The 26,203-nt window shown below is 41.3% G+C and overlaps 1 protein-coding gene across 8 annotated transcripts in view; it reads right to left on the bottom strand.

The window, feature by feature from the left end:
- The window catches only part of LOC137378036 (engulfment and cell motility protein 2), a 168,772-nt gene that overhangs the window by 5,780 nt on the left and 136,789 nt on the right, over positions 1-26,203 (bottom strand). For all 8 annotated transcript variants that reach the window (XR_010976543.1, XM_068048077.1, XM_068048083.1 and 5 more), the window contains 3 exons: positions 25,351-25,458; positions 23,269-23,351; positions 13,753-13,830 (listed from right to left, as the gene is read on the bottom strand). Coding sequence is in view for 7 of the 8 variants with exons in the window: in XM_068048077.1 (XP_067904178.1) it covers positions 13,753-13,830; positions 23,269-23,351; positions 25,351-25,458 (269 nt within the window). In the remaining variant the exon portion in view is untranslated. The remainder of the gene's footprint in view (positions 1-13,752; positions 13,831-23,268; positions 23,352-25,350; positions 25,459-26,203) is intronic.

Here is a 26,203-nt window from a genome sequence, read left to right as displayed (position 1 = left end):
ACACTCCATTGCTTTTTAAAGTTATTTTTGTACTTCTCCACAACCGTTTAGTGATTTCTGTACTTGGAGCCCCTAAATCTTTCTGTTCATCCACAGTTCCTAGCTTCTTGCCATTTAGAAAATACTCTGATCTATCTTTCTTAGGTCCAAAGTGGCCACTTCTCCATATTGAACTCAATAAATAAAATAAATATAAATAAATAAATCTGCCACAATTTTGCCCATTATTACGACCAAGTGAGAAAGGGGTCTAGGAGTTCCCTCTCAACCTTTTCCTGGCTTGGCAGGAACAGGCTTTAATTTTTAAAAACACCATATTTTTAGCTTCCCCTCAGTGAATCCTTGTTCACTGTTCCCCAATTATAATGGCAAAGAAATCAACCAGACACGTTTTCTTAGATTTAAGCAAGAAAGGTGCAAGTTTATTAACCTTAAAACACAAATTCTGTTAAAACTACTAGAAATACGCAACACGACCATGCTAGCATGCATAAGCAATAAACACACACGCAGATAGAGACCGAAAAGGACAAAGAATCAAAGGGAAAGGTTTGAAGCAATAGCTGAAGTTCATTTTCTGTCTTTTGAGTTTGATGTAAAGCCTTTGGTTGCAGTTAAATCTTGCCGTCTCGTTGGTGCCAAGTACACGCTTTCAAACTTGTTTCGATGGTTTTCAGTCTCGAGGCTTCATTTCTTCTGTGGGTCCCTGTCTTTGCAGGAGAGGGTGAGAGAAAGACACTGAGAGATGCTCTCTCTTCAAGTTCAGTTGCAGTCTGCTTTTTTCCTGTGTCACAATTCAAACCAAACGCGGGCCAGCAGGCCAGTCATGTGATTAGCTCCCTTTTTGGACCAACCTGCCTGGCGAGGTTTTGTGGACTCTTTCAATCTTGGTAGATATCCTCAGTAGGGGGCTGGAATGCTGACTTTCACACATCCAATGTCTTTTGATCCAAATCCATTTGGTTAATTAAATCAGGGAGCAGTTCCATTGTCTTCACCAGATAACTGTCTTTTAGAATGCAAATGTTTCCAGCCACTATCCTTTTAGAATGTAGGTGCAGCTATGTTTTCAGTCCAGTAAGAGTTTACAATTAGTGTTCCATATGACAAAATTAATATGCTTCATTCTTGGCAGGTGTGGTTTTCCTCACACCATTCACTTAATCTATCAATATTTCACTGCAAATTTTGCTCTGATTTACACTATTTGTGTCACTTAACCCAATATTATCATCAAACTTGTATATGGTTCTTTATTCTTTCCTCAAAGTCATTTAAAAATATAGTGAAAAGATCAGGCAATTGGACAGACCTCTGGGGGACGCTACTAGTCACACCCTGCCAATTGGGGTACATAACCCTTATCCATACTCTGTCTCTTACCTTCTAACCAATTGCCTGCCTATTGCCTCCAATTCCATGTGCTCTCATTTTTGTAAACTGTTTCTTCTTATCGAATGTCTTCCAGATGTCTATAAAAATAACATCTACAGACACTCTCTTATCTACCGTGTTAGCTACCGCCTTCAAACATTTAACTATGATGGTGTTACGGGAGAGCTTCTGTTTATCTTTGTAAAATATGTTTAAAGAAATTATAGTTGAATTTTGGACATTGTAACATCTGGAGATTGCTGAACTTTGTGGGTGTTTTTTTTAAAAAACAAAGGTCAACCAAAGGTTGACCAGTAAACAAGTTTTTACTAGAAGGCACATGTTTGCAAAGAACCCAACAGGGGGCTGTGTTCTGAGCTGAAGGGACAGATGTTTACAAGGAAATGACAGACCACAATTTATGGCTGTCACAGGATTGCTGAACAGTTAGTTTCATTTTGAATTGTTAAAAGAAAAAGCCAGCTGATTTGGCTAAATATAGGCAGTTGGAGTTGGCTTATTGACCCGTAAAGAGAACAGAAGAAAACCCAGATAACTGTTACCTCTCTTTGAAGAATCCCTGCTCTTGAAAAGCAAATCCTGTATGAAGCTGTACTGTTGCCTCCTGTATTTTGAAGAAATCCTGAACGTTTGCAGAAACCTTGCATCTTTAAAAGAACTTTGCATCGAATATGAGAGAACTGAAACCTTTGTTGCTGCATGCCTGATGTAAGACCTACGTGAAGCCTTCTGTGGCTGCATTTCTTGAAAGCCTACCCAGACTGTTCATCAACATCGCCTGGAAAGATTCCTACTGGCAGCCGCCTATTCGACCTGAAAACAAAGGACCTCCATATCTTCTATTCAGTATAAGTTGTGTTTCATTCCTTCTATTTCCTTGTAACAGCTGGAAACAAAAATCCCCTTTTTCCCGTTAATGGTTGTGTGTGTGTGTGTGTGTGTGTGTGTGTGAGAGAGAGGGGGCTAGGATAAAATAAGGGGCTTTAATATTTCAATTCGCGTATATGTTTACTTCATTATTGGTTAAGAACTGGTTTATAATAAAAAGATAATTTAGTTGTTTATTAAAGAAACCTGATTCGTGTGCCTTATTCTGGGATAAAAATAGAGTGTCGGATTGACGGTTTCGGTAAGTGGGAAAATTTAAATAGATGTTCTTACCTGTTGAGAAGTGGGATTGAATAAACAGTGCACTCCTCCCGCTTTGGTCATAACAATGGTTAGACCTTTTACAAATCTATGCTGGCTCTCTGACCAGTTCATGTTTGTCCAAGTGCTCAGTCACTCTGCTCCCAATAATAGATTCTAATAACTTCCCCACAACAAGCATTAGACTAATAGGCTTATACTTGGTCTCTCTTTTACCCTTAAATAGTGGAATGATATTGGCCATTTTCCAATCCAAGGGGACAATTCTTGAATTGGAAGAGTTTTTTTCTCATTCCCTTTGTGTAGCTCTTACAATTTTCATTGTCTTCCTTTGCTGCTCTTTATATCTCTCCCAATCTGTGGGACTTCTACTGTTCTTTGGTCTTAGTATAAAACTAAAAGAAAGGGCTTATACAATCTCACACTTCCCTTGCTCAGACCTTTTGTTGACCAATTTGTTTAATTATGCAAGTAGAGCTCTTGCCCTTTAGGGGATTTAGGTCATGTATTCTACCAAATACTTCTTTAAACACCTCCCGCTGCACATCTGTACTTGTATTCATTAATGCTTCCACCCAGTCAACCATTGTCAATTTTTGCTTCATCCCTCTAAAGTCTGTCTTACCTAAATTTCAAACCTTAGTTCATGACTCACCCTTCTCCTGCTCAAATCCAAAATCAAATTCAATCAAGTTATGGCCACTGTTAGCTAGCGGTTTCCTCACTGTTAATTCAGACTCATTAGTTACCACTAAATCTAATGAGGCCTGTTCTCTTGTTGGTTCAAGAACACATTATTCCAGAAAACAGTCTCAAATACACTCAAGAAATTCACTACATTTGGAACTTGAAATGTTTGAGTTTCTCCCAGTCTATGTGAAAATTAAAGTCTCCCATTATTACCTCTCTAATCTCCATGTTTATGAATTCCACTACTTTATCATTGCTATCAGGTCTGTAAACAACTTCCACCAAACACTTGCATCCTTTTTCCTTGCATTCATTCAGCCTATCATACTTGTGCCAGCTCTCTGAAAGAGCTACCAATTAGTCCCACTCCTTTCCCATAGACCTGCAATTTTTTTCTTTTTGAAGTAGCAATCCAACTTCCTTTTGAAAGCCGCCCTTTCAGGCAGTGCAATTCCAGATCATACCAACTTGCTGAATAAAAATTTCTCCTAATCTTCCTCCTGGCTTTTTTGCCAGTTATTTAAAATTGGTGTTCTCTGGTTACCAACCGTTCTACCAGTGGAAACTGTTTCTCCCTATTAACTCTATCAAAACCCAAAATAGTTTTGAACACCTCTATTAAATTTCCCCTTAACCTTTCCCACTCTAAGGAGAACAATCCCAGTTTCTCCAGATAACTGAAGTCCTTCATCCCTGGTACCATTCTAGTAGATCTCCCCTGCACCCTCTTCTAGGCCTTGATGTCCTTTCTCAGATGTGGTATCCAGAACTGGACACAATACTCTAGCTGAGGTCTAACCGGTGTTTTATAGAGGATTTAACATAACTTGTCGGTTTTTATATTCTATGCCTCTATTTATAAAGCCAAGGATCTGGTTTTTTTTTTATAACAAAAAACAGCTTTGTCAGCTTTTCCTGCCATCTTCAAGGGTGGTGTATGTGAACCCCAAGTCTCTCTGTTCCTGTATCCCCTTTAAAACTGTACCATTTAATTTATATTACCTCTCATTTCCTGCCAAAATGCATCACTTCACACTTATCTGCATTAAATTTCATCTGCCATGTGTCTATTTAAAAAGGGAGCGAGGGATAGACCGAATAATTACAGGCCAGTCAGTCTAACCTCAGTAATGGACAAATTATTCGAATCTATTCTGAGAGACAGGATAAACAAAGTCACTTAGAAAGGCACAGGTTAATCAAGAATAGTCAGCATGGATTTGTTAAGGGAAGATCTTGTCTGACCAACTTCATTGAATTTTTTGAAGTAACAAGGAAGACAGAGGAGAGAAGTGCAGTTGATGTGGTCTACATGGATTTTAGCAAGGCTTTTGACAAGGTCCCACATGGCAGACTGATTAAGAAAATAAAATCCCATGGGATTCAGGGAAATGTAGCAAGGTGGATACAAAATTGGCTCAGTGGCAGGAAACAAAGGGTAATTGTTGATGGGTGTTTTTGCGACTGGAGGGCTGTTTCCAGTGGTGTTCCGCGGGGCTCAGTACCGGGTCCCCTGCTTTTTTGTTACATATGTAAGGGGCATGATCAAGAAGTTTGCAGATGACACTAAAATTGGCCATGTGGTAGACAGCGAGGAGAATAGCTGTAGGCTGCAGAACGATATTGATGGTCTGGTCAGATGGGCAGAAAAGTGGCAAATGGAATTCAACCCGAATAAGTGTGAGGTGATGCATTTGGGGAGGTCAAACAAGGCAAAGGAATACATGATTAATGGAAAAAACTGAGAAGTGTAGAGGAAGTGAGGGACCTTGGAGTGAATGTCCACAGATCCCTGAAGGTAGCAGGACAGGTTTTTAAGGTGGTTAAGAAGGCATATGGAATCCTTTCCTTTATTAGCTGAGGTACAGAATATAGGAGCAGGGAGGTTACGCTGGAACTGTGTAACTCATTGGTTCGGCCACAACTTGAGTACCGTGTGCAGTTCTGGTCACCTCATTACAGAAAGGATGTAATTGCACGGGAGAGGGTACAGAGGAGATTTATCAGGATGTTGCCAGGACTGGAAAAATGCAGCTATGAGGAAAGATTGGATAGGCTGGGATTGTTCTCCTCGGAACAGAGAAGGCTGAGGGGAGACCTGATTGAAATGTACAAAACTTTAAGGGGCCTGGATAGAGTGGAGCCGAAGGGCCTATTTACCTTAGCAGAGAGGTCAGTGACTGGGGGCATAGATTTAAAGTGATTGGTAGAAAGATTAGAGGGGAGATGAGGAAAAATATTTTCATCCAGAGGGTGGTGGGGGTCTGGAACTCACTGCCTGAAAGGGTTGTTGAGGCAGAGACCCTCAACTCATTCAAAAAGTAGTCTGGATATGCACCTCAAGTGCCGTAACCTGCAGGGCTACGGACCAAATGCTGGAAGGTGGGATTAAAATGAGTGGATCTTTTTTGACCGGCACAGACATGATGGGCCAAGTGGCCTCTTTTTGTGCCGTCAACTTTCTCTGATTTTACGATTCTAACCATTTCACCCGTCAATATCCTCCTGAATTCTGCTGCTATCCTCCACTATTGTCTTCAATTCCAAGATTTTTGACAGCTGCAAACTTTGAAATTATGCCCTCTGTATAAATGCAAGATTTTCTTTTCTTTGTGAAAGTTCTGCCTTCTCAATACAACTTCATCATGTACAAACATAGCTCAATATGAACTGCAGGGATTCTATTTTATTCTTGTTGCACCATCTGTTTAAACAGTAATTGATGACAATTATCCTACTTAGCATTTAACTGTCCCATAATCACCTTGGCAGTTGCCCAACTTTCACTATTTTTGTAATTCTGTCTTTCAAATTCCTAATCACACCCTACCTTTCTTCACCTTTCTCGGTGTCTTGCACAGTCACTGCTTTCTGCCTCTTCAACCCTTCAACATTTCCCTAGGTCATAAACCTAATGATTAAGGTGGGGAGGATGTAGCAGAATAGGCAAAGCTCAAATGTAATACTTACTTGTACAAAGCAGCAGTTAATCGGTTTAATAGCTCGTGAAGAGTTGGAAAGTGTTGAATTTTATGCAAAAGGTGGGGGTGGAGTGTGAGGTCATCCATTTTATATTGAAGGAAGATAAATCAGTATCTTTTAAATAGTAAGAAGCTCATAACTGTGGATAAGTAGAGATATTTTGGGTACATGTACAATAATCACTAAAAACTAATGGCTAGGTATAAAAAAACATTTAAAAAGGCAAATAAGTGTTGGCCTTTTTCTCAAGGGGGTTGGAATACAAAAGGGTGGAAACTCTGGTTAGAACGCATCTCGAGTACTGTACTCAGTTCTGAGCACCACACCCCATAAGGATTCACCAGATTTATACCTGAGCTAAAAGGGTTGAATTATGAGGACAGGTTGCGTAGACTAGGCTTGTATTCCCTGGAGTATAGAAGATTAAACAGAAAATATATGGCACAGAAGGAGGAGGCCATTCGGCCCATCATGTCTGCCAGCTAAAAAAGAGCTATCCAGCCTAATGCCACTTTCCAGCTCTTTGTCCATAGCCCTGTAGATTATGACACTTCAAGTGCATATCCAAGTATTTTAAAATGCGATGAGCAGTTCTGCTCATACCACCCCTTCAGGCAGTGAGTTCCAGATCCCCACCACCCTATAGGTGACAAAAAAATTCTCAATTCCCTTTAAACCTTTGGCTAATTACTTCAAATCTATGCCTCCTGGTTATTAACCTCTCTACTAACAGAAATAGGTCCTTCCTATGCACTCTATCTAGGTCCCTCGATTTTATACACTTCAATTAAATCTCCCCTCAGCCTCCTCTGTTCCAAAGGAAACAACCCCAGCCTATTCAATCTTCCCTCATAGCTGAAATTCTCCATTTCTGGCAACAGTGCCATAAAATCTCTTCTGTAGTCTCTGTAATGTGGTGACCAGAACCGTATGCAGTACTCTAGCTGTAGAATAACTAATGTTTCATACAGTTTTAGCATAACCTCCCTGCTTTTATATTCTATGCCTCGGCTAATAAAGGAAAATGTCCCATATGCTGAACCACCTTCAGGAATCTGTGGACATACACCCCAAAGTACCTCTGATACTTTTCAGTATCCTATGATCTATTGTGTATTCCCTTGCCTTGTTTTCCCTCCCCAAATATATTACCTCACATTTCTCCAGAATGAATTCCATTTGCCACTTTTCTGCTCATCTGACCCTCCTATTAATACCTTTCTTCCTCACTGTTAATCACACAGCCTATTTTTGAATCATTTACAAACTTCTTAATCATGGCCCCTACATTGAAATCTAAATCATGAATATATCCATGGAAAGCAAGGGACCTAGTACTAAGACCTGCAGAACCTGACTGGAATCAGCCTTCCAGTCACAAAACACCCGTCAACCATTACCCTTTGCTTCCTGCCACTGAGCCAATTTTGGATCCAACTGGTCACTTGCCCTGGGATCCCATAGGCTCTTAATTTTCTGACCAGTCTGCCACGTAGGACCATGTCAAAAGCCTTGCTAAAATCCACATAGACTACATCAGACATCCTACCCTCGTTACCACCTCAAAAAATTTAATCTAGTTAGTCAGACACAACCTGCCCTTAACAAATTCATGCTGACTGTTCATGATTAATCCATGCCTTTCTAAATGTCGATTTATACTATCCCTCAGAAATTTTTCCAACAATCTGCACACCACCGAGATTAGGCTGAGCGGCCTGTAATTACTCAGCCTGTCCCTTCCTCCCTTTTAAACAATACAACATTAGCTATTCTCCAGTCCTCTGGGACTACGCCTGTAGCCAGAGAGGATTGGAAAATGATGGTCTGAGCCTCCACTATTTCCTCCCTTGCTCCACTTAACAGCCTGGAATACATTTCATTTGAGCCTTGTGATTTATCCACTTTCAAAGATGCTGAACCCCTTAATATATTTCCTCTCTCACTATATTTATCCCATCCAATAATTCACACACCTCCTCCTTAACTTTGCATCACTCCAGGTCCTGCATGGCAGACTGGTCAGAAAAGTGAAAGCCCATGGGATACAGGGGAATGTGGCTGGTTGGATCCAAAATTGGCTCAGTGACAGGAAGCAAAGGGTAGTAGTCGACGGATGTTTTTGCGAATGGAAAGGGGTTTCCAGTGACGTTCCACAGGGCTCAGTGTTGGGACCCTTGCTGTTTGTGGTATATATTAATGATTTGGACTTAAATGTGGGAGGCATGATTGGGAAATTTGATGACACAAAAATTGGCCATGTAGTTGATAGTGAAGAGGATAGCTGTAGACTCCAAAATAATAGCAATGGTTTGGTTGAGTGGCGGAAAAGTGGCAAATGGAATTCAATCCAGAGTAATGCATTTGGGGAGGGCAAACAAAGCGAAGGAATACACAATAAATGAGAAGATATTGAGAGGGGTAGAAGAAGTGAGAGACCTTGGCGTGCATGTCCACAGGTCCCTGAAGGTGGCAGGCCAGGCAGATAGAGTGGTGAAGAAGGCATATGGAATGCTTTTCTTTATTGGCTGAAGTATTAAATACAAAAGCAGGGATGTAATGTTGTATAAAACACTGGTTAGGCCACACCTGGAATATAGTGTTCAGTTCTGGTCACCACATTACAGGAAGGTCAAAATTGCTCTGGAAAAAGTACAGAGAAGGTTTACAAGAATGTTGCCAGGGCTTGAAAATTGCAGCTATGAGGAAAGATAGGATCGGCTCGAGTTGTTTTCCTTAGAACAGAGGAGGCTGAGGGGTGACTTAATTGAGGTGTACAAAACTATGAGGGGCCTAGATAGACAGGAAGGACCTGCTTTCCCTAGTGGAGAGGTCAATTACCAGGGGGCATAGATTTAAGATGATTGGTAGAAGGATTAGTGGGGACATGAGGGAAAACTTTTTCACCCAGAGGGTGGTGGGTGTCTGGCATTCACTACCAAGAACAGTGGTGGAGGCAGAAACCCTCAACTCATTTAAAAGGTACCTGGACATGCACATGAAGTGCTGTAACATGCAGGGCTACAGACCAGGTACTGGAAGGTGAGATTAGATTGGGCGGCTAGATTTTTTGGCCGGTGCAGACACAATGGGCTGAATGGCCTCCTTCTGTGCTGTAATTTTTCTATGGTTCCATCTTTTCTGAAGACAGATTCAAAGTATTCATCAAGAACCGTGCCCACGTCTTCCGCCTCCACACACAAGTTACCTTTTTGATCTCTAATCGGCCCTATTCCTTCCTTCGTTATCCCCCTGCTCTTTACGTATTTGTAAGACTTTTGTGTTTTCTTTGATTTTAATCGCCAATATTTTTTCATGCCCTCTTTGTTTTCCTAATTTACTTTTTAATTTCATCCCTGCATTTTCTAGATATACAACATAGCTTCCCTTTTTTGCCTTATCCTACGATGTGCGTTCTTTTGACATCAATGGGTCTAGATTTGGGAGTCCCACCCTTTTATTTTCTGGGAACATATTTGTTCTGAATCTCTATCTATCTCCTCCTTGAATACGTCCCACCGCTCCTGACACTGATTTAACATCAAGTAACTGTTTCCAGTCAACTTTTGTTAAATCACATCTCAGCAAAACCGGCTGAACAAGATGCTCCCACGTCGTGGTGAAGGCAAGCAGCAGGAAGTGCAGCTGAGTGAAGTGCAAGACAAGTGAAGTGCCTTCCAAGAATTTGGCAATCAGATCTCCAGTAGTGAAAGCACTCTCTCTGAGAAGGAGTGCTCTGAGCAGCAGCCTCTCACTTGGCCATGGCTGGAACCCTTCAGTTTCACTGATTGAAGCCCTCCCAGCCTGTCAGTTTCACTGAAGAAGTACTCCCCACTGTGGCCATGCCTCAGTGACCATGCTGACAGGTCAGGAAACAGGTGCCCTGGCTGTTGAATCCAAATTTGAGTGTTAATACGGTACTTAATGGTCTATTTGATTATTTTAATTACTTACCCGACAGCTGCACAGGGCTTCCCGCTCGCCTTCAATCCCGTTCCATTGAAAGAGGGCGGGATGTTGTCGAGATCCCAACCCGACGTCACTTTTAGGGGATCTAACTTCCCTCACACACCCAAACCTGCCTGCCTTGCCTGGGAAAATCCACCAATTATTTCTGCACTTCTCAGCAATTTGCCTACATATTTGCTCTTCTATCTCCCTCTAATTGTTTGGGGTTCTATAGTATATTCTCAGCAGTGTGATTGCCCCTTTTTGTTTCTCAGTTCAAACTATATGGCCTTATTTGATGATCCTTCTAGCATATCATCCTCCCTCATAGCTATGATTGTCATGATTGTATCAAGGGGTGATCTAATTGAGGTGTATAAGAGGATTAAAGGATTTGATAAGGAAACATTTTCCTCTGGTGGTGGAGTCCAGAACAAGGTGATTCAATTTTAAAATTAGAGTTAGGTCTTTCACGGGTGATGTCAGGAAGCACTTCTTCACAAAGGATAGTAGAAATATGGAACTGTCTCATCCAAAAGACCGTTGAGGATGGGTCAATTGAAAATTGCTAAGCGGAGTTTGATTGATTTTTATTAGGCAAGGATATAAGGTTTTTAGAACCAAAGCGGGAGGATGGAGTTAAGATATAGATCAGCCATGATCTAACTGAATGGTGGAGCAGGCTTGAAACACTGAATGGCCTTCCTCAGTCAGGCTCTCCTCCTGCATGTACTATTTCATATTTCTCTGCACTGTAATTGCATTTGCCACCTACCTTCCCACTCCTGTCCATGTCTTGTCGTAATTCCTACATTCTTGTGAACAATTCTGCATGCCTCTTAATTTGATATAATCAGCAAATTTCATCTTGTGCCTATGTCTGAATCATTTATGTAAATAACTTAAAACAAAAAAAAGTTTGATAGCATACCATTGTCCACAATCAGTAAAACTTGACATTAATTTTTATCATCTGTTTTCAGTCTCCTAACCTTCCCTCTATCCATCTCTTTAATAGCATGTTCCTTCATTTTCACATCTCTTATGTAGTAACTTATCTAATGCTTTCCGAAACTTAGCTTAAACCCAGCTCTGTGGTATATACAACCTTTCAGAGTGGACAGGAGAGATTGTGTAATAACTTATTTGAAGGGTATTTGTTAGATCAGTTGCATGCTACCCCATTCACAGCATACATAAGGGTGCAAGTTTCAGTTTACAGTTGACTCAGCCTATGGAGCTCAAGCTAAAAATACTCGGTGAAAGCTCAAACAATAGCAGTTAATCTGCCCTTTGTATTGACAGGCCTGTACTGGGGCTCACCTGCCTCTCTTCTTACAGTTTTCAAACGAATGCTCTGTACTCAATATGACCCTATCTTCTCAGATGCAGACGGACCCGCTGTGCATTTCCAGCTTTGCAGTTTTTAATTCTCTGCATTGAGTTTTTCAGGCAATTCCCCTACCAACAGAAGTAGAGTCGTGGTTTTCTGCAACATTTGTTTTGCCAATAACCTTTGACTTGCAGGCCCTTTGTTAATCAAGTTTACCTTAACAGCATTAAATGGGGAAACCTTAATACTAAGGTAATTATTTGTGTGCAAATAACTCTCATTTGTTTCTACAGGAATATACTTTGAGTTATCCTCTGATGAAAAGCTACTTCAATTTGTGCTATTTTGAGCCAGCAGTTTCAATGTGGACAAAACCACATCAAAGATACCAGCACTTTTAAAAAGGTTGGAGTCAGGGAAATCCACTAATAGTGAGTATATCCAGAGAGTGGCTGAGCTATACAGACCACCGAGATCCCAGGTTTGATCCACACTGAGCTGAGTTAGCTCATCTCAGCAGAATTGGCAAGAGGTGTGTTATAGTTGGCCTCAGTGCCCATCGGCGGGTAGCAGGGATTATGGGAGGGATGGAATTCCCACTTCTGGTCACTATCCAGTACCTCTGCTAAAAGTGCACAGGTGTGGGCACTGGGTGAAAACAGGATCAGGCTTCACTGTGATGACCCCACCATGGTGGGCCTGCTGACACCCACCGTCAAGACTCACAACCAGTGACCACCTAGGCAAGGTCCTAGATGGCAACTAGACTGTGAAACTGTATGACAGCATCTTCAGGAGAGGAGAGGTGTGGTGATGCAGGAGTATAAAAAGGACATAATACAGCATATGCAAAGAAGAAAATTCCACAGCAAATCAAGCACTAGACCCTTTAAGATGGAGTGCTGTGCAGCACATCAACAGAACTAGCCTTCCAGATAATACTAGCTATGCGACATGGAAGATAACGGGCAGAATTTTACCGGTCCCCCCAACGTCGGGGGTCATGGCGGGGGACCCGGGAAATGCCTCTGGAAGAGGCCCGCCATGTCGAGGCCTGTTCAGAACCGGAAAAAAGAACCTGACCCGAACGAACCACAGTGGACCCGGACCTGGCCCGAGTCCCTCTGATTTAGCCCTAGGCCCGACCTGACCCTGACCCGACTCGACCATCCCTTTACTTGCCTTCCTGACACCGAACCTGCAGCACATGCATGATGACGTCACAGTGACGTCACTCGCTCACTGCACAGACTCAGTTTTGTCTCAGACTCCCAGCTCAGCTAAGTTTTTTATTTTGAATACTTATCAGCAGAGCACTTACCGTGTGTGTGTCCGGCCTGACCCGACCCAACTTGTACTTAGCCCGGCTGAGCCCGAAAACTGGACCACAAAGCTGGGCCCGACCAGACACGTCGTCGGGTCCGGGTCAGGTAGCAGGCCTCTACCGGCATGGGCCTTGACGTCAGGAAGGCCCCGCCCCATATTACCAGTGGTGGCGAGGCCTTCGGACAGCCCACTCCCCCATCACTTGGTGATGGGACCAAATTTGAAATATGTTAATGGATGCTAACGAACGAATAATTACTTACCTTGTTGCACGGCTGCCCCGTTCCGATATTATGGTCAGCGGCTGGCTGGCACTCCCGTGCCATCCGAACTCCAACCAGTGAAGTGTAGAGCAACACTGGTGGGGAGGGGTGAGGAGGTAAGTTTTCAGAACTGGGGATGGGGAAGCGGGGTCAAATCTTTTTTTGATTGATCTAGAGGGTGTTGGGAAGGAGTAAAGTTCATAGTTCATTAACTTTGGGGTGTGGCGGGGGGAAGGTCAGGATCGCAAGGTAAGTTTTTTTTGTTGGGGGGTTATGGCAAGTAATAAATTTTAAGGTCATTGGGGGGTGGTGGTGGGAGAGGGTTGCGATAATTTTATTCAGTTTTTTATAATCAGGTTTCTTTAAAAATTTAAAACTTACATTGAAAGGCTGAAAGCCCTTTAAAAACGGCGCCGGACGCTGTTGCCGGGGATGGAACGCCCGCCCCCTGCACGTCATGGGGACAGTCCGGCCCAGCCACGTAAATAAGCTGTCGCATATAATATCGTGGCGGCTCTGTGGTGCAAGTCCCGCGCAGGCGCCCTGCCGTTTTGGAAAAATTGTAAAATTCAGCCCAACAGGTTCACTGTGATTATACAGTCAAGAGTGGGTTTTGCTCTTGACCACCTTCTCTATCAAGCCTTGCATCAAATAATGATCATTTACCTCATATTTGTTCGGGGCGATGAAGTTCAGGGCCTCATCGGGGTCATGAAGGATGGAGAAGGCCAGCTCTTGAACTTCCTGTAGAGAAAGAAAATGGTAAACAAAAAACCCCAAAATAAAGTGATTTCTATTTATAAACTCTATATTTCATGTAATATGATGTTCATGCAGGTTAAAGTGAACGGGCAAAGTAGGTTAAGGGATAGTCAATACAGATGCAGTGGCAGACATTTAAGGGGATATTTCTGAATACACAGAATAGATACATTCCAACAAGAAAGAAAATTTCCAAGGGGAGGACCCACTATCCATGGTTAACTAAAAAAGTTAAAGATAGTATCAAGCTTAAAGAAAAATCATATAATTGTGCAAAAATGGGTGGGTCAGAAAATTGGACAGAATATAAAAAGTAGCAAAGAATGACTAAAAGATTAAAAGGAGGGAAAAATTAAAGTATGAGAGAAAGCTAAATAGAAATATAAAAACAGACAGTAAGAGTTTCTATAGATATTTAAAAATTAAAAGAGTTAACAAAGTGAGCATTTATCCTATAGAAAGTGAGTCTGGGGAATTAATAATGGAAAATAAGGAGATGGCAGATGAATTGAACAGGTTTTTTGCATCGGTCTTCACCAGGATATAAACAACATCTCAGAAACAGCTATAAATCAGGAAATGGAAGGGAGAGAGAAACTCAAGAAAATTACAATCACCAGGGAAGTGGCACTGAACAAATTGAAGGAGCTGTGGGCTGGCAAGTCCCTGTGTCCTGATTTACTTCATCATAGGGTCTTTAGAAGAATGGCTTGTGAGATAGTTGACGCGCTGGTTTTAATTTTCCAAAATTCCCTAGATTCGGGGAAGGTTCCATTCGATTGGAAAATAGCCCATTATAACTCCTTTATTCAAAAAGGGACAGAGACAGAGAGCAGGAAACTACAGGCCAGTTAGTTTAACATCTGTCTTGGGGAAAATGTTGGAAGCTATTATTAAAGATGTTATAGCAGGGCACTTAGAAAAATTCAAGGTAATCAGGCAGAGTCAACATGGTTTTGTGAAAGGGAAATCATGTTTAACCAATTTATTGGAGTTCTTTGAAGAAGTAACATATACTGTGGATAAAGGGGAACCAGTGGATGTACTGTACTTAGATTTCCAGAAGTCATTTGATAAGGTGTCACGTCAAAAGTTATTGCAGAAAATAAAAGCTCGTGGTGTAGGGGGTAACATATTTACATGGATAGAAGATTGGCCAGCTAATAGGAAACAAAGAGTAGGCATAAATGGGTCATTTTCTAGTTGGCAAGATGTAACGAGTGGTGTGTCACAGGGATCAGTGCTGGGGCCTCAACCTTTTACAATTTATATAAATGACTTAGATGAAGGAATTAAAGGTATGGTTGCTAAATTTTCTGATGACACAAAGATAGGTAGGAAAGTAAATTGTGAAGATGACATAAGGAGGCTACAAGGAATATAGATAGATAATGTGAGTGGGCAAAGATATGGCAAATGGAGTATAAGGTGAGAAAATGTGAAATTGTCCATTTTGGCAGGAAGAATAAAAAAGCATATTATCTAAATGGGGAGAAATTTCAGAGCTTTGAGATCCAGAGGGATCTGGGTGTTCTCGTGCATGAATTACAAAAGGTTAGTATGCAGGTATAGCAAGTAATTAGGAAAGCCTATAGAATATAATCATTTATTGTGAGGAGAATTGAATACAAAAGTAGGGAGGTTATGCTTCAGCTATACAGGGCATTGGTGAGACCACATCTGGCGTCTTGTGTACAGTATTGTTCTCCTTATTTAAGGAAGGATGCAAATGCGTTGGAAGCAGTTCAGAGAAGATTTACTAGACAAATACCTGGAATGGGCGGGGCGAGTTGTCTTATGAGGAAAGATTGGACAGGCTAGGCTTGTATCAGCTGGAGTTTAGAAGAGTAAGAGGCGACTTGATTGAAACATACAAGATTCTGAGGGGTCTTGACAATCTCAGCCATGTCGTCTGTGTGTAATGCAGCCAGGACCATTCATCATTTAAGTCTGATAATTGGCATCCTTCATTATTCTGTGGAAAATGCATCTCAGAAAAACTGAGACCCACAGTTACATAAGAGCATACAAATTAGGAGCAGGAGTGTGGAAAGGATGTTTCCTCTTGTTGGAGAATCTAGCATTTGGGGGCCTATTTAAGACAGGGATAAGGAGAAAAGTTTTCTCTCAGAGGATCGTGAGTCTTTGGAACTCTACTTCCACCGCCTTTTGAGGAAGAGTCCTTGAATATTTTTAAGACAGAGGTAGATAGATTCTTGATAAGCAAGGGGATGAAAGTTTATTGGGGGTAGGCGGGAATGTGGAGTTGAGGTTACAATCAGATCAGCCATGATCTTGTTGAATGGCAGACCAGGCCTACTCCTGCTCCTAATGCTCGTATGTAACTGTGGGTCTCAGTTTTTCTGAGATACATTTTCCACAGAATAATGAAGGATACCAATTATCAGACTTAAATGATGAATGGTCCTGACTGCATTACACACAGACTACAAGGCTCAGATTGTTTGCCCAGGCAAGTTCATGAGTTATTTAAATATGGTGTCACACTGGGATCCATGCAATTGCCTATTAATATATTATGATAGAAGTAAAGCCCAGTCTTGCTACAAACTGTAAAATCTCTGGTATTTTTTAATGAAATTTTAGACGGGCCAATATATTGTAAGTTTAATATATTTATACAAATATGCATATATACATATACACATTATAGGTACACTATACATATCTTACACATACGAAAATAATGTATATGGAAAATGAAAGTGATCTAGGGGTCCTGATTGACAATAGTTTGAATCTCTGACAACAATGCTCAGTGGCAAATGTGTGAAGCAAGTCAGATGTTGGGATCAATTAAAAGGTCAATATTAAGCTAAAATAGTGTGGTACTCCTGCCACTCTATAAATCATTGGTGCAACTGCACTTGGAATACTGTGTACAGTTCTGGTCACCATTTTACAGAAAGGATATTGCAGTTATTGAAAGGATACAGAAGAGAGTAACCAGAATGATTGGGGGGTAATGAAGGCCCAGGTGGTTATATGAAACCAGACTTCTGGACTTTGCATATTGGAAAAGGACAATGAGCTATTGATGTTTGATTCTAGATAAATTTAACAGGTTTTTTTGAAGGCAGACAGGCCGTACAGAAGACCAGCGGTGGCAGCCTCAGAGCAGGCTGCAAGAAAGGAAAATAAGCAGCAATGGCAGCCTCGAGAGAGGGAACACCTGCTCTCAGAAGCCTGATACAGCGAAAGGCTGCGAAGACCTGAACCTGTTTTGAAAGTTAAGGCTTGCAGAGAAGGAAAAGACCAACAGGATCATCAGGAATTGTCTCACTCATGGATGTCCAGGTTGGAAATGCTTGGAGAAGTGAGAAAAGAGGACACTAATTTTGAAAAGGTCTGAGAGGTCCAACCTATTGCGACTGGGAGGAGTTTGGGACTTTTAACTGCAAAGATTTTGTCATCAAAGAGGACTGTGTAACACATAAGTAAGGTGTGAAGTTTTAAAGTATTTTAATAAGTAAGGAAAATATCTTTCTTTGCAATCTGGGATATCAGCTACTTACAAAGTATGACTTGTGAATTTCTTTTAATATAGTTGATATAACACAAGTCTTAAAATGTGAAATTTTGTCATGCAATTCTTTAAATTGGGCTGGGGGTTCATATCTCGTATTTTTAACGTCAACAGTCTCACTGAGGCTGTAACAAATGTGCTATTGACTGAAGAATATTGACCAGGACACCAGGGATAACTCCCTTGCTCTTCTTCAAAACAGTGTCATGGGATCTTTTAGTCCAATTTAGAAAGCAGATAGGGCCTCGGTTTAATGTCTTTTCTGAAAGACAACTCCTCCAACAATGTAGCAGTCCAGTAATACTTCACTTGAATGTTAGCATAGATTCTAAACTTGAGTCTCTGGAGTGGGACTCAAATGCACAACCTTGTGACACAGAAACGAGAGCGTTACCCATTGAGCCACGGCGACACTGAGATGTTCAGAAAATAACATTTCGGGATACATATGACTAGTTTGAAACATGGTGTATGGTAAGAAGTAACTTTCCTAAAGTTCTCCACCACTGGACTTTTCCTTGCCTCTTGCCTGGGTCTGTTGTGGAATAATTGATTGATTGCTATTAGTGATATGGAAGTGCTTCAGTTTTTTGTTAAGATTTGTTTTGAGGAATTTATAGTCAAACTGAAGAAATGTTGGACCAGTTTTTTTTCCAAGAGAGTCATCAAGAGGACACTGAAAGAACTGGTTTGGCAACAACGTTTACTGGTTGTCACATGACTCAAGTTATAAATAGAACAGAAACCCTGATAACTTGGGAAGATGTGGGCAGAGAAGTGACAGTCACGTGCTCTTAGACAGGGCAAGCCCAGGAGCAGCAGCATGCACCTGAGAGAGCAGCAAACCCGCAAGCTTTTGGCTGTAGTGTCAGTGTTTATCTGCTGGAATGACATAAAGGTAGCGCCTGCTGCTGACGAAGTGTCACGGAGGAAGCAACCAGATTCTTGCTGAATGTTTGAAGAGTCAAGCCTGCAGAATGAGAAGAGAATTCCTAAGGAATGAGAGAAGACCACATTCCAGCTCAGTTTTCCAGCACATCTCTAAAAGACCCTGAGAATTCCACTGTGTCAACTCATCTCATCTCCTGTCTTTGAAGAAAAGCCTACTAAACGAATTATCAACGTCATCTGAAAAGAACTGTTCTAAAAGATCCCATTAACCCGTCTACGTGTACTGGGAGGCTAGACTGTATGCCAGTTTTGGAACACAACCTATCTCATCAGCTGTTTTCTTCAGGAATGAACAAGTATTCAGCCCATGTGTTTTTTTTTTCTGTAACAGAGGGAACAAAATTCCCTTTTATTTTTGCAGTTAACCGGTGTGTGTGTGTGTGGCTAAGATAAAAGGGAACTTTAAAATTTCAATCCGTGTGTTTATGCTTTACGTCTTACTGGTTAAGACTGGTTTTATAATAAACTGATAATTTTGTTGTTCATTTAAGAAACATGGTAAATGTGTTTTATTCTGGGAAAAATAGAGTATATGATTGACCATATCAGTAAGTGGGAAATTTAAATATATGTTGTGACCTGTGGAGAAGTGGAACTAGAATAAACGAGAAAAAAAAAGGTTTCTTGTGCAATAGAATAAAGTTTACTCTACTGGAATGTCTTTTACAGTTGCTGCGACTTTTCTGGGGAAGGAGGATGTATCAGAGTGATTTGAGACACAGAACCAAGGTTAAATTAAAGGATTTGGCAAAACTGTTGGTGTTAGAGTTAAAATCAGGAGCTAAGAAAGCAGACATAATTGAAGTAATAGCACAGCATTTGAAACTGGAAGGAGGAAGCAAACCACAGGGTAGTGCAGATGAAACAGCTAAAATTCAGTTACAAATGAAAAAACCTGAACTGGAAAAAGAATTGACAATGAAAAAACTTGAACTTGAGGAAAAGGAAAGGGAAAGAGAGAGAAAGAGAAAAGGATTTCGAATTTTAAAAGATGGAACAAAGACAAAAGAGTGGTCTTGACTTCTGGGAAAATTCTAAGATCTGGCTCTAGCCAAGGACCCAGTGGAGAACTATTTAAATTTGTACAAGCCCTCCTGAAATTTGAAGAAGGGACGTCGAGGCATTTTTCATTTCTTTTGAAAAGATAGCCAAACAGTTGAAGTGGCCAAAGGAAAGCTGGACACTGCTTATGCAAAGCAGTTGTTGGGCAGAGCTCATGAAGTTTATGCCATGCTTTCTGAGGAGGCTTCTGCAGACTATAAGATGGCAAAAAAGGATATTCTCACTGCGTATGAGTTAGTCCCTGAAGTGTACAGGCAGAAGTTTCAGCATCTCCAGAGACCGTCTTGGCAGACTTGCACAGAATTTGAGAGGGTAAAGCAAATTAATTTTGATCATTAGATACAGGCACAAAAGATGGATGCCACATGAGAATCTTGGGAACTAATTCTCCTGGAAGAATTTAAAAATTCATTCCCTCCGTTAGTAAGAACCCATGCAGAGAACCAGAAGGTTTCAATGGCCAGAAAGGCAATGGAAATTGCTGATGATTATGAGCTTGTTAATAAGCCCAAACCTTGACTGTCACCCCCACAAACCCAAGAAAGATCGAAGGTGGGAGGGTGAAAGGAAGGCAAGTAGCGGAGACAAGAAGGGACAGCTGGGAACACCCAGGATCTCCTCTTCAGGCCAGAAAGGAAGGTGCTGAGGGTGGAAGTGAGGTCCGCAAGCCTAAGTGTTACCATCGTCACAAGGTGGGACATCTTCGTGCAGAATGTTGGAAGTTGCGGAGTAAACCCATGGGACTTATTGGGGTACACAAAGCCAATGCAGAGAAAGGGGCCCTGACCAAGAGTACGACAGATCAGGCTGTAGCTTTGACTGCAGTTGCAAGGCTAAAGACAAAAACCACTGAGTGCAGGGGTTGTGAATAAGATACCTGAGAGTTATAGGGAATTCCTGTTGAAAGGAAAAGTAACTCCTTATCCCTCAAGTGAGGTAGGCAAACCAATAATAATACTTAGGGATGCAGGAAGCACCCAAACTCTTTAGCTGGGGAAAGGCATAATATTTACACCAGAGAGCGCACTGAATGCCAATGTTTTAGTGAATGGTATTGGCGGGGAGTATATACCCGTACCTTTGTATCCGATGCACCGAAAGGGTGACCTAATGTCCGTTTAGGTAGAAGTTGTCCATAGTTTGCCTGTAGATGGAGTTGACCTACTCCTGGGGAATGATTTGGCTGGAACAAAAGCAGTAGCTTCTCCAGTAATCATGGAAAAACCAAGCTAAGTTACAGAGACAGACAGTTGTAGCAAAAGGTTCCAGGAAATTTTTCATGTGTAGTAACCCGAGCAATTGTTAACTGTGTATCAATGGTTTGATTATATGCAAGTGAAGAGAGTAGTAATCTCATATCCACTGCCTCCACAAGACCCTGATTTTCTACAGCTAACACGCTTTTAACAACCAGTTTTATTTTCTTAGCCTTCCAAGCTAAAGGACATTTCCCATTGTCACCCAACAGAAATATTATGAAGCCAGCTGCACTCGAATACCCATCAGCAAGATTAGCATGTGAAGCATCACTAAAAATTGTTAGCTTCATGTTCTTTGGGTCACCTAAGGATGGGAACTGCAGTACAGCAATGACTAAAAAAGTTCCGTTGTTGGAGATAAAATTAGCACCACTGTCAGATAGCCGAATGTCTGAAACTTTCTTTAGGGATTTGGATAATCCGGAGGAAATGTTCAGTAAGTCTTCTCTGATCTAGGCTCAGCAAGCTGATCCAGAGTTAAATAAAGTGGCATAATCAGCTCTAACTGAAGCTGAGGCAAAAGGGAGTTCCAGAAGGCTACTATATTAAAAATGAGATTCTGATGAGGAAGTGGAGACCTCCTCACAAACCTACGGATGAAGAATGGATGGAAATTCATCAGATAGTGGTACCACCAAAGTATCACTGGGAACTATTAAGGATAGCCCATGAAACTCCTATAGTGGGACATGTGCGGATCCGGAAGACCAAATCACATATAAGTCGACATTTTTTACTGGCCAGGTCTTTCCAAGGACGTGGGGCAGTTTTGTAAAACATGCCATATGTGCCAGATAGTGGGAAAACTGCAACCTGCCATAAAACCGGCACCTCTAATGCCCATTGCAGATATTGGGGAACCAATTAGTACGGTGTTGGTAGACTGTGTCGGACCTTTACCAAAAACAAACGCGGGACACCAATATATACTCACGTTCATGGATATGGCTACTTGGTTCCCAGAGGCCATTCCGTTAAGAACAATTTCTGCTAAGGTAGTGGTACTGAAGTTAACTCAGTTCTTCACTAGATATGGATTACCGATTGAGATTCAGTCGGATCAAGGTTCCAACTTTATGTCTAAAATTTTTCAGGAGGTTATGAGTAACTTGGGTATGCCACAGTTAAAGTCTTCAGCATACCACCCACAGACACAAGGAGCTTTAGAAAGGTACCGTCAGACTCTCAAAACAATGATTAGGGCATACGGTCATGAATATCTCCATGATTGTGATAAAAGGGTTAGAGTTTCTTTTGTTTGCCACTAGAGATTCACCTAATGAATCTACAGGTTTTATTCCTTTTGAATTAGTTTATTGACATGAGATCAGAGGTCCTCTAAAACTAATTAAAGAAAGGTTTTTAGAACAGAGGGATGAATTTTCTGTGCTAGAATATGTATCTGTGTTTCAGGAATGGCTCACAAGGGCCTGCAACATGGTTCAGGAATACCTTAAAGCTTCCCAAACAACTATGAAGAAATGAGCAGTTTAGCATGCTAAGACCCAAACATTTCAGCCAGGGGATGAAATGTTAGTATTACTGTCTTTACAGGGGGAACCTTTGAAAGCACGGTAAAGTGGTCAAGAGAATTGGTGAAGTAAATTATTTGATTGACACCCCAGATCACCAAAAAAGAATCAGCAGTGCCATATCAAGATGTAAAACAATATTATTGCAGGGAGGAGGATAAGCAAGCACAGGTATGTCAGGTAGTAGGGACAATGAAGGATGAAAGGGATAGTGAGGATGAGGCAGAAGGAGGCCTAGACAATTCTCAAATTGAACCTCCTACTATGCTGGAATGAGATAAAGTTAGTGCCTGCTGCTGAAGAAATGTCATGGAGGAAGAGACCAGATTCTTGCTGAATGTTTAAAGAGTCAAGCCTGCAGAAGAAAGGAAGAGCACATTCCAGCTCAATTTTCCAGCACTTCTCTAAAAGACCCTGAGAAGTCCACTGTGCCAACTCATCTCGTCTCCTGTCTTTGAAGAAAAGCCTGCTAAATTAATTTTCAATGCCGCCAGAAAAGAACGGTTCTAAAAGATCCCAGTAACCTGTCCATGTGTACTTGGAGGCTAGACTGTATGCCAGTTTTGGAACACAACATATCTCATCAGCTGTTTTCTTCAAGAATGAGCAAGTATTCAGCCCAAGTGTTTTTTTTTGTCTGTAACAGAGCTCTGAACAAAAATCCCTTTTATTTTTCTGGTTAACCGGTGTATCTGTGTGTGAGAGCGTGTGAGGGGCTAAGGTGAAAAGGGAACTTTAAAATTTAAATCTGTGTTCATGCTTTGCTTCATTACTGGTTAAGACTTGTTTTATAATAAACAGATCATTTTGTTATTCATTAAAGAAACCTGGTTAGTGTGTTTTATTCTTGGAAAAATAGAATATATGATTGACCGTTACGGTAAATAGGAAAATTTAAATATATGTTGTGACCTGTGGAGAAGTGGAACTAGAACAAACAGCGCACTCCTCCTGCCTTGGTCATAACTGGGTTGGTAAATGAACCTTGGTCTTTTTTCATCTAATAATTGCTAGGCCCTCTATATATAATACACAGATAGGCACACATGTACAAAGAGTTAAACTGTACCTTGTTTTGTTTTAGAGCGCTCTTTTCTCTCATGTGAGGGCAGTCTTTCCCAGTTACCACAGCTTTGATATCTGCAACAGGAACTATTGAAAGAGAAGCACACTAATGAATATGACTGCAACAAAGTCTGTAGACTAAAATGTATTGTGGTGTATTAGTAACCAATCTGTTTGGTAGTGAATTAGGGATCAGAATGTACAACAGCAGAATTTAATGTAATTGTCACGAATTTCAGGTTTGCGCAAAATATTTGAGTTCAAAATCACTGGTCTTTAGTTTAGTTTAGAGATACAGCACTGAAACAGGCCCTTCAGCCCACCGAGTCTGTGCCGACCATCAACCACCCATTTATACTAATCCTACACTAATTCCATATTCCTACCACATCCCCACCTGTTCCTATATTTCCCTACCACCTACCTATACTAGGGGCAATTGCTAATGGCCAATTTACCTATCAACCTGCAAGTCTTTGGCATGTGGGAGGAAACCGGAGCACCCGGAGGAAACCCACGCAGACACAGGGAGAACTTGCAAACTCCACACAGGCAGGACCCAGAATTGAACCCGGGTCGCTGGAGCTGTGAGGCTGCAGTGCTAACCACTGCGCCACTGTGCCGCCCCTCTTGTAGTCAGATCCCATATACCTCATCAGGAGTTTACATTTACTGACCATAGTCATATGATCGCATGATCTGGGATCTTAACAATGAAACTCCCTTGCTGAGAGGAACTGGATACTATGACCTTGCACTACTCCGACCTTCTGAAAGGTGGAGTGATTCACATTTTAAATGACAAAGTTGAATAAATGACAAAGTTGAATAAAAATCAACTTTATTTTACTATGGTTAAGTAAGTGGCTTGAGAAACATCTGTAGTAAATCTTACCACATTTCAACCTTATTCTGTATCACCCCTTTTCACAAACAAAACAACAGCACAGTCCCTGTTAATAGGCTAAGTTCACATTTCTGACAAAGGCTTGATCTGGACCTGCATGTCAGTATTATTAAGGAAGGAGTTGTCTCCTGTCTAGATCTCTCAGCAGACCTTCAAGAATTGACTCTTGAACATATCCTTTTGTTCCCCAGTTGGACAGCAAGTCAGCTACTTGACTTCTGACCCTCTCCTGTCCAGGGCTAAGCCAGTTAAGGCTGGCAATTCAAGTAACAGTGCCTCCACGTCCAGAAATAATCTCTTGCTGTTTCTTCAATGAACAGGACATTCCAATACAATGACTGTGTCATGAACATGCTTCCATTGTTAACATTTTTGAGGACTTATGTTCAAAAGACTGTGGAAATACTTGAGGAAATGCTGGACTTTTTTTTTTTTAAAAGGGTCACTGGAAGGACACTGGGGACTTGGTTTAAAAACACTTACTGGAAGTCACATGTCTTAAGCTAAGTGAGCAGCAGGAGCCTTGCTAGTTATTGGAGTTGTTTACAGAAAGGTCACATGTCTAGGTTTATGGTCAGAAGTTGGTTTTGTTTTTGAACTATCCCGAAGAATAAATTGATCTTGTAGGGAGTGCAGCACAGATTCATCAGAATGATTCACAGGGGTTAAATTATGAGGATAGGTTGCATAAAACCTGGCTTGTATCCCCTTGAGTTTAAAAGTTTGAAGAGGCTTAATTGAGGTCTTTAAAATGATAAAAGGATTCAATAGGGTGGGTAGAGAAAACTATTTCCTCTGGTAGAGGAATCCAGAACAAGGGGGCATAAGCTTAAAATGATTTAGACCATTTTGGAGTGAAATCAGGAAGCATTTCACAGAAAGGGTAGTGGAAATCTGGAACACACTTTCCCTGAAAGAGTGTGGTTGTTGAGTGAATTGAAATTTTCAAGACCGAGATCAACAGATGGTATTCAGGTCAGTGTGCAGAGATAGTGAGCACAGATATTGGAGAACTGAGGTACAGTCACAGAATCGTTACAGTACAGGAGAAGGCCTTTCGGCTCATCGTGTCTGTGCCAGCTCTCCGAAAGAGCAATTTACTTAGAGCCACTCCCCGTAGCCCTGTACATTCTTCCTTTTCAGATTACAGAGTTTTCCACCCTGCATATGTCAGCTTACTTTTTTCCTGCAGTGACTCAAAAGCCACTTCACCCTGTGGGTTCTCATCCAGATCTCCATAGTGCAACACCTTGTGATTGAGAGACAGTCGGCAGTACCAGAACTTATCTGTGGAAAGAACATAAAAAAAAAAATAGGTGACAGCACAATACTGCACTAACCAATAACTACACACAACCATCTCTAATTAGTTATCATACACATAAATCAAATATTAACCAGTAGCCAAATGCTACTCTGCACAGTAGCTATGCCACACAGAATTAACCAATATCACACACTGAATACTGTACCTGATAAATTCATAACCACATACTGAATACTACCAGTTAGTAACCATATACATAACGCAGTTACTAACTACACCACACAGAATGAACCACTATTTGTATGGTCAATACTATGATGACCAACAGCTGAGAACTGAGCATTATCCGAAAACTAAAACTCTGATGGCTCAACTGATAAATTCACTGCCCAGTAATTTGATTACTGGTCTGTGCTGAGTTTTCTGATCTCATCTTGGTCTGTTAAGAGGTTTTGCAGTTGATCTCAGAGCCCCTGGACTACAAATGGGTAGGGGGTAGTGTGACAGGAACCAGCCAAAGTTCGCACTCCTAATCACTATCCAGTGATCCCTGTTGGACAGTGTATGCATGCGAAGGTTGCATGAGGACAGAATTGAGCTCAGCTATGATGCATCCCTTGGTCAAATAGGGCCACTGCTACTCATCACCTCAGCTCACATGTGGAGAACCGTCGAGTGCTTAAAGTACCAAAGGGCAGTTGTGACCTGCTAAACAAAGGCAATGAAAACAGACACCAATAAGTAGTAGAATCAAGGTAGGTGATT

This window comes from Heterodontus francisci, chromosome 16 (genome assembly GCF_036365525.1).
Source record: "Heterodontus francisci isolate sHetFra1 chromosome 16, sHetFra1.hap1, whole genome shotgun sequence".
Taxonomy (NCBI): Eukaryota; Metazoa; Chordata; class Chondrichthyes; order Heterodontiformes; family Heterodontidae; genus Heterodontus; species Heterodontus francisci.
This window is presented reverse-complemented; position numbering and strand designations above follow the sequence as displayed.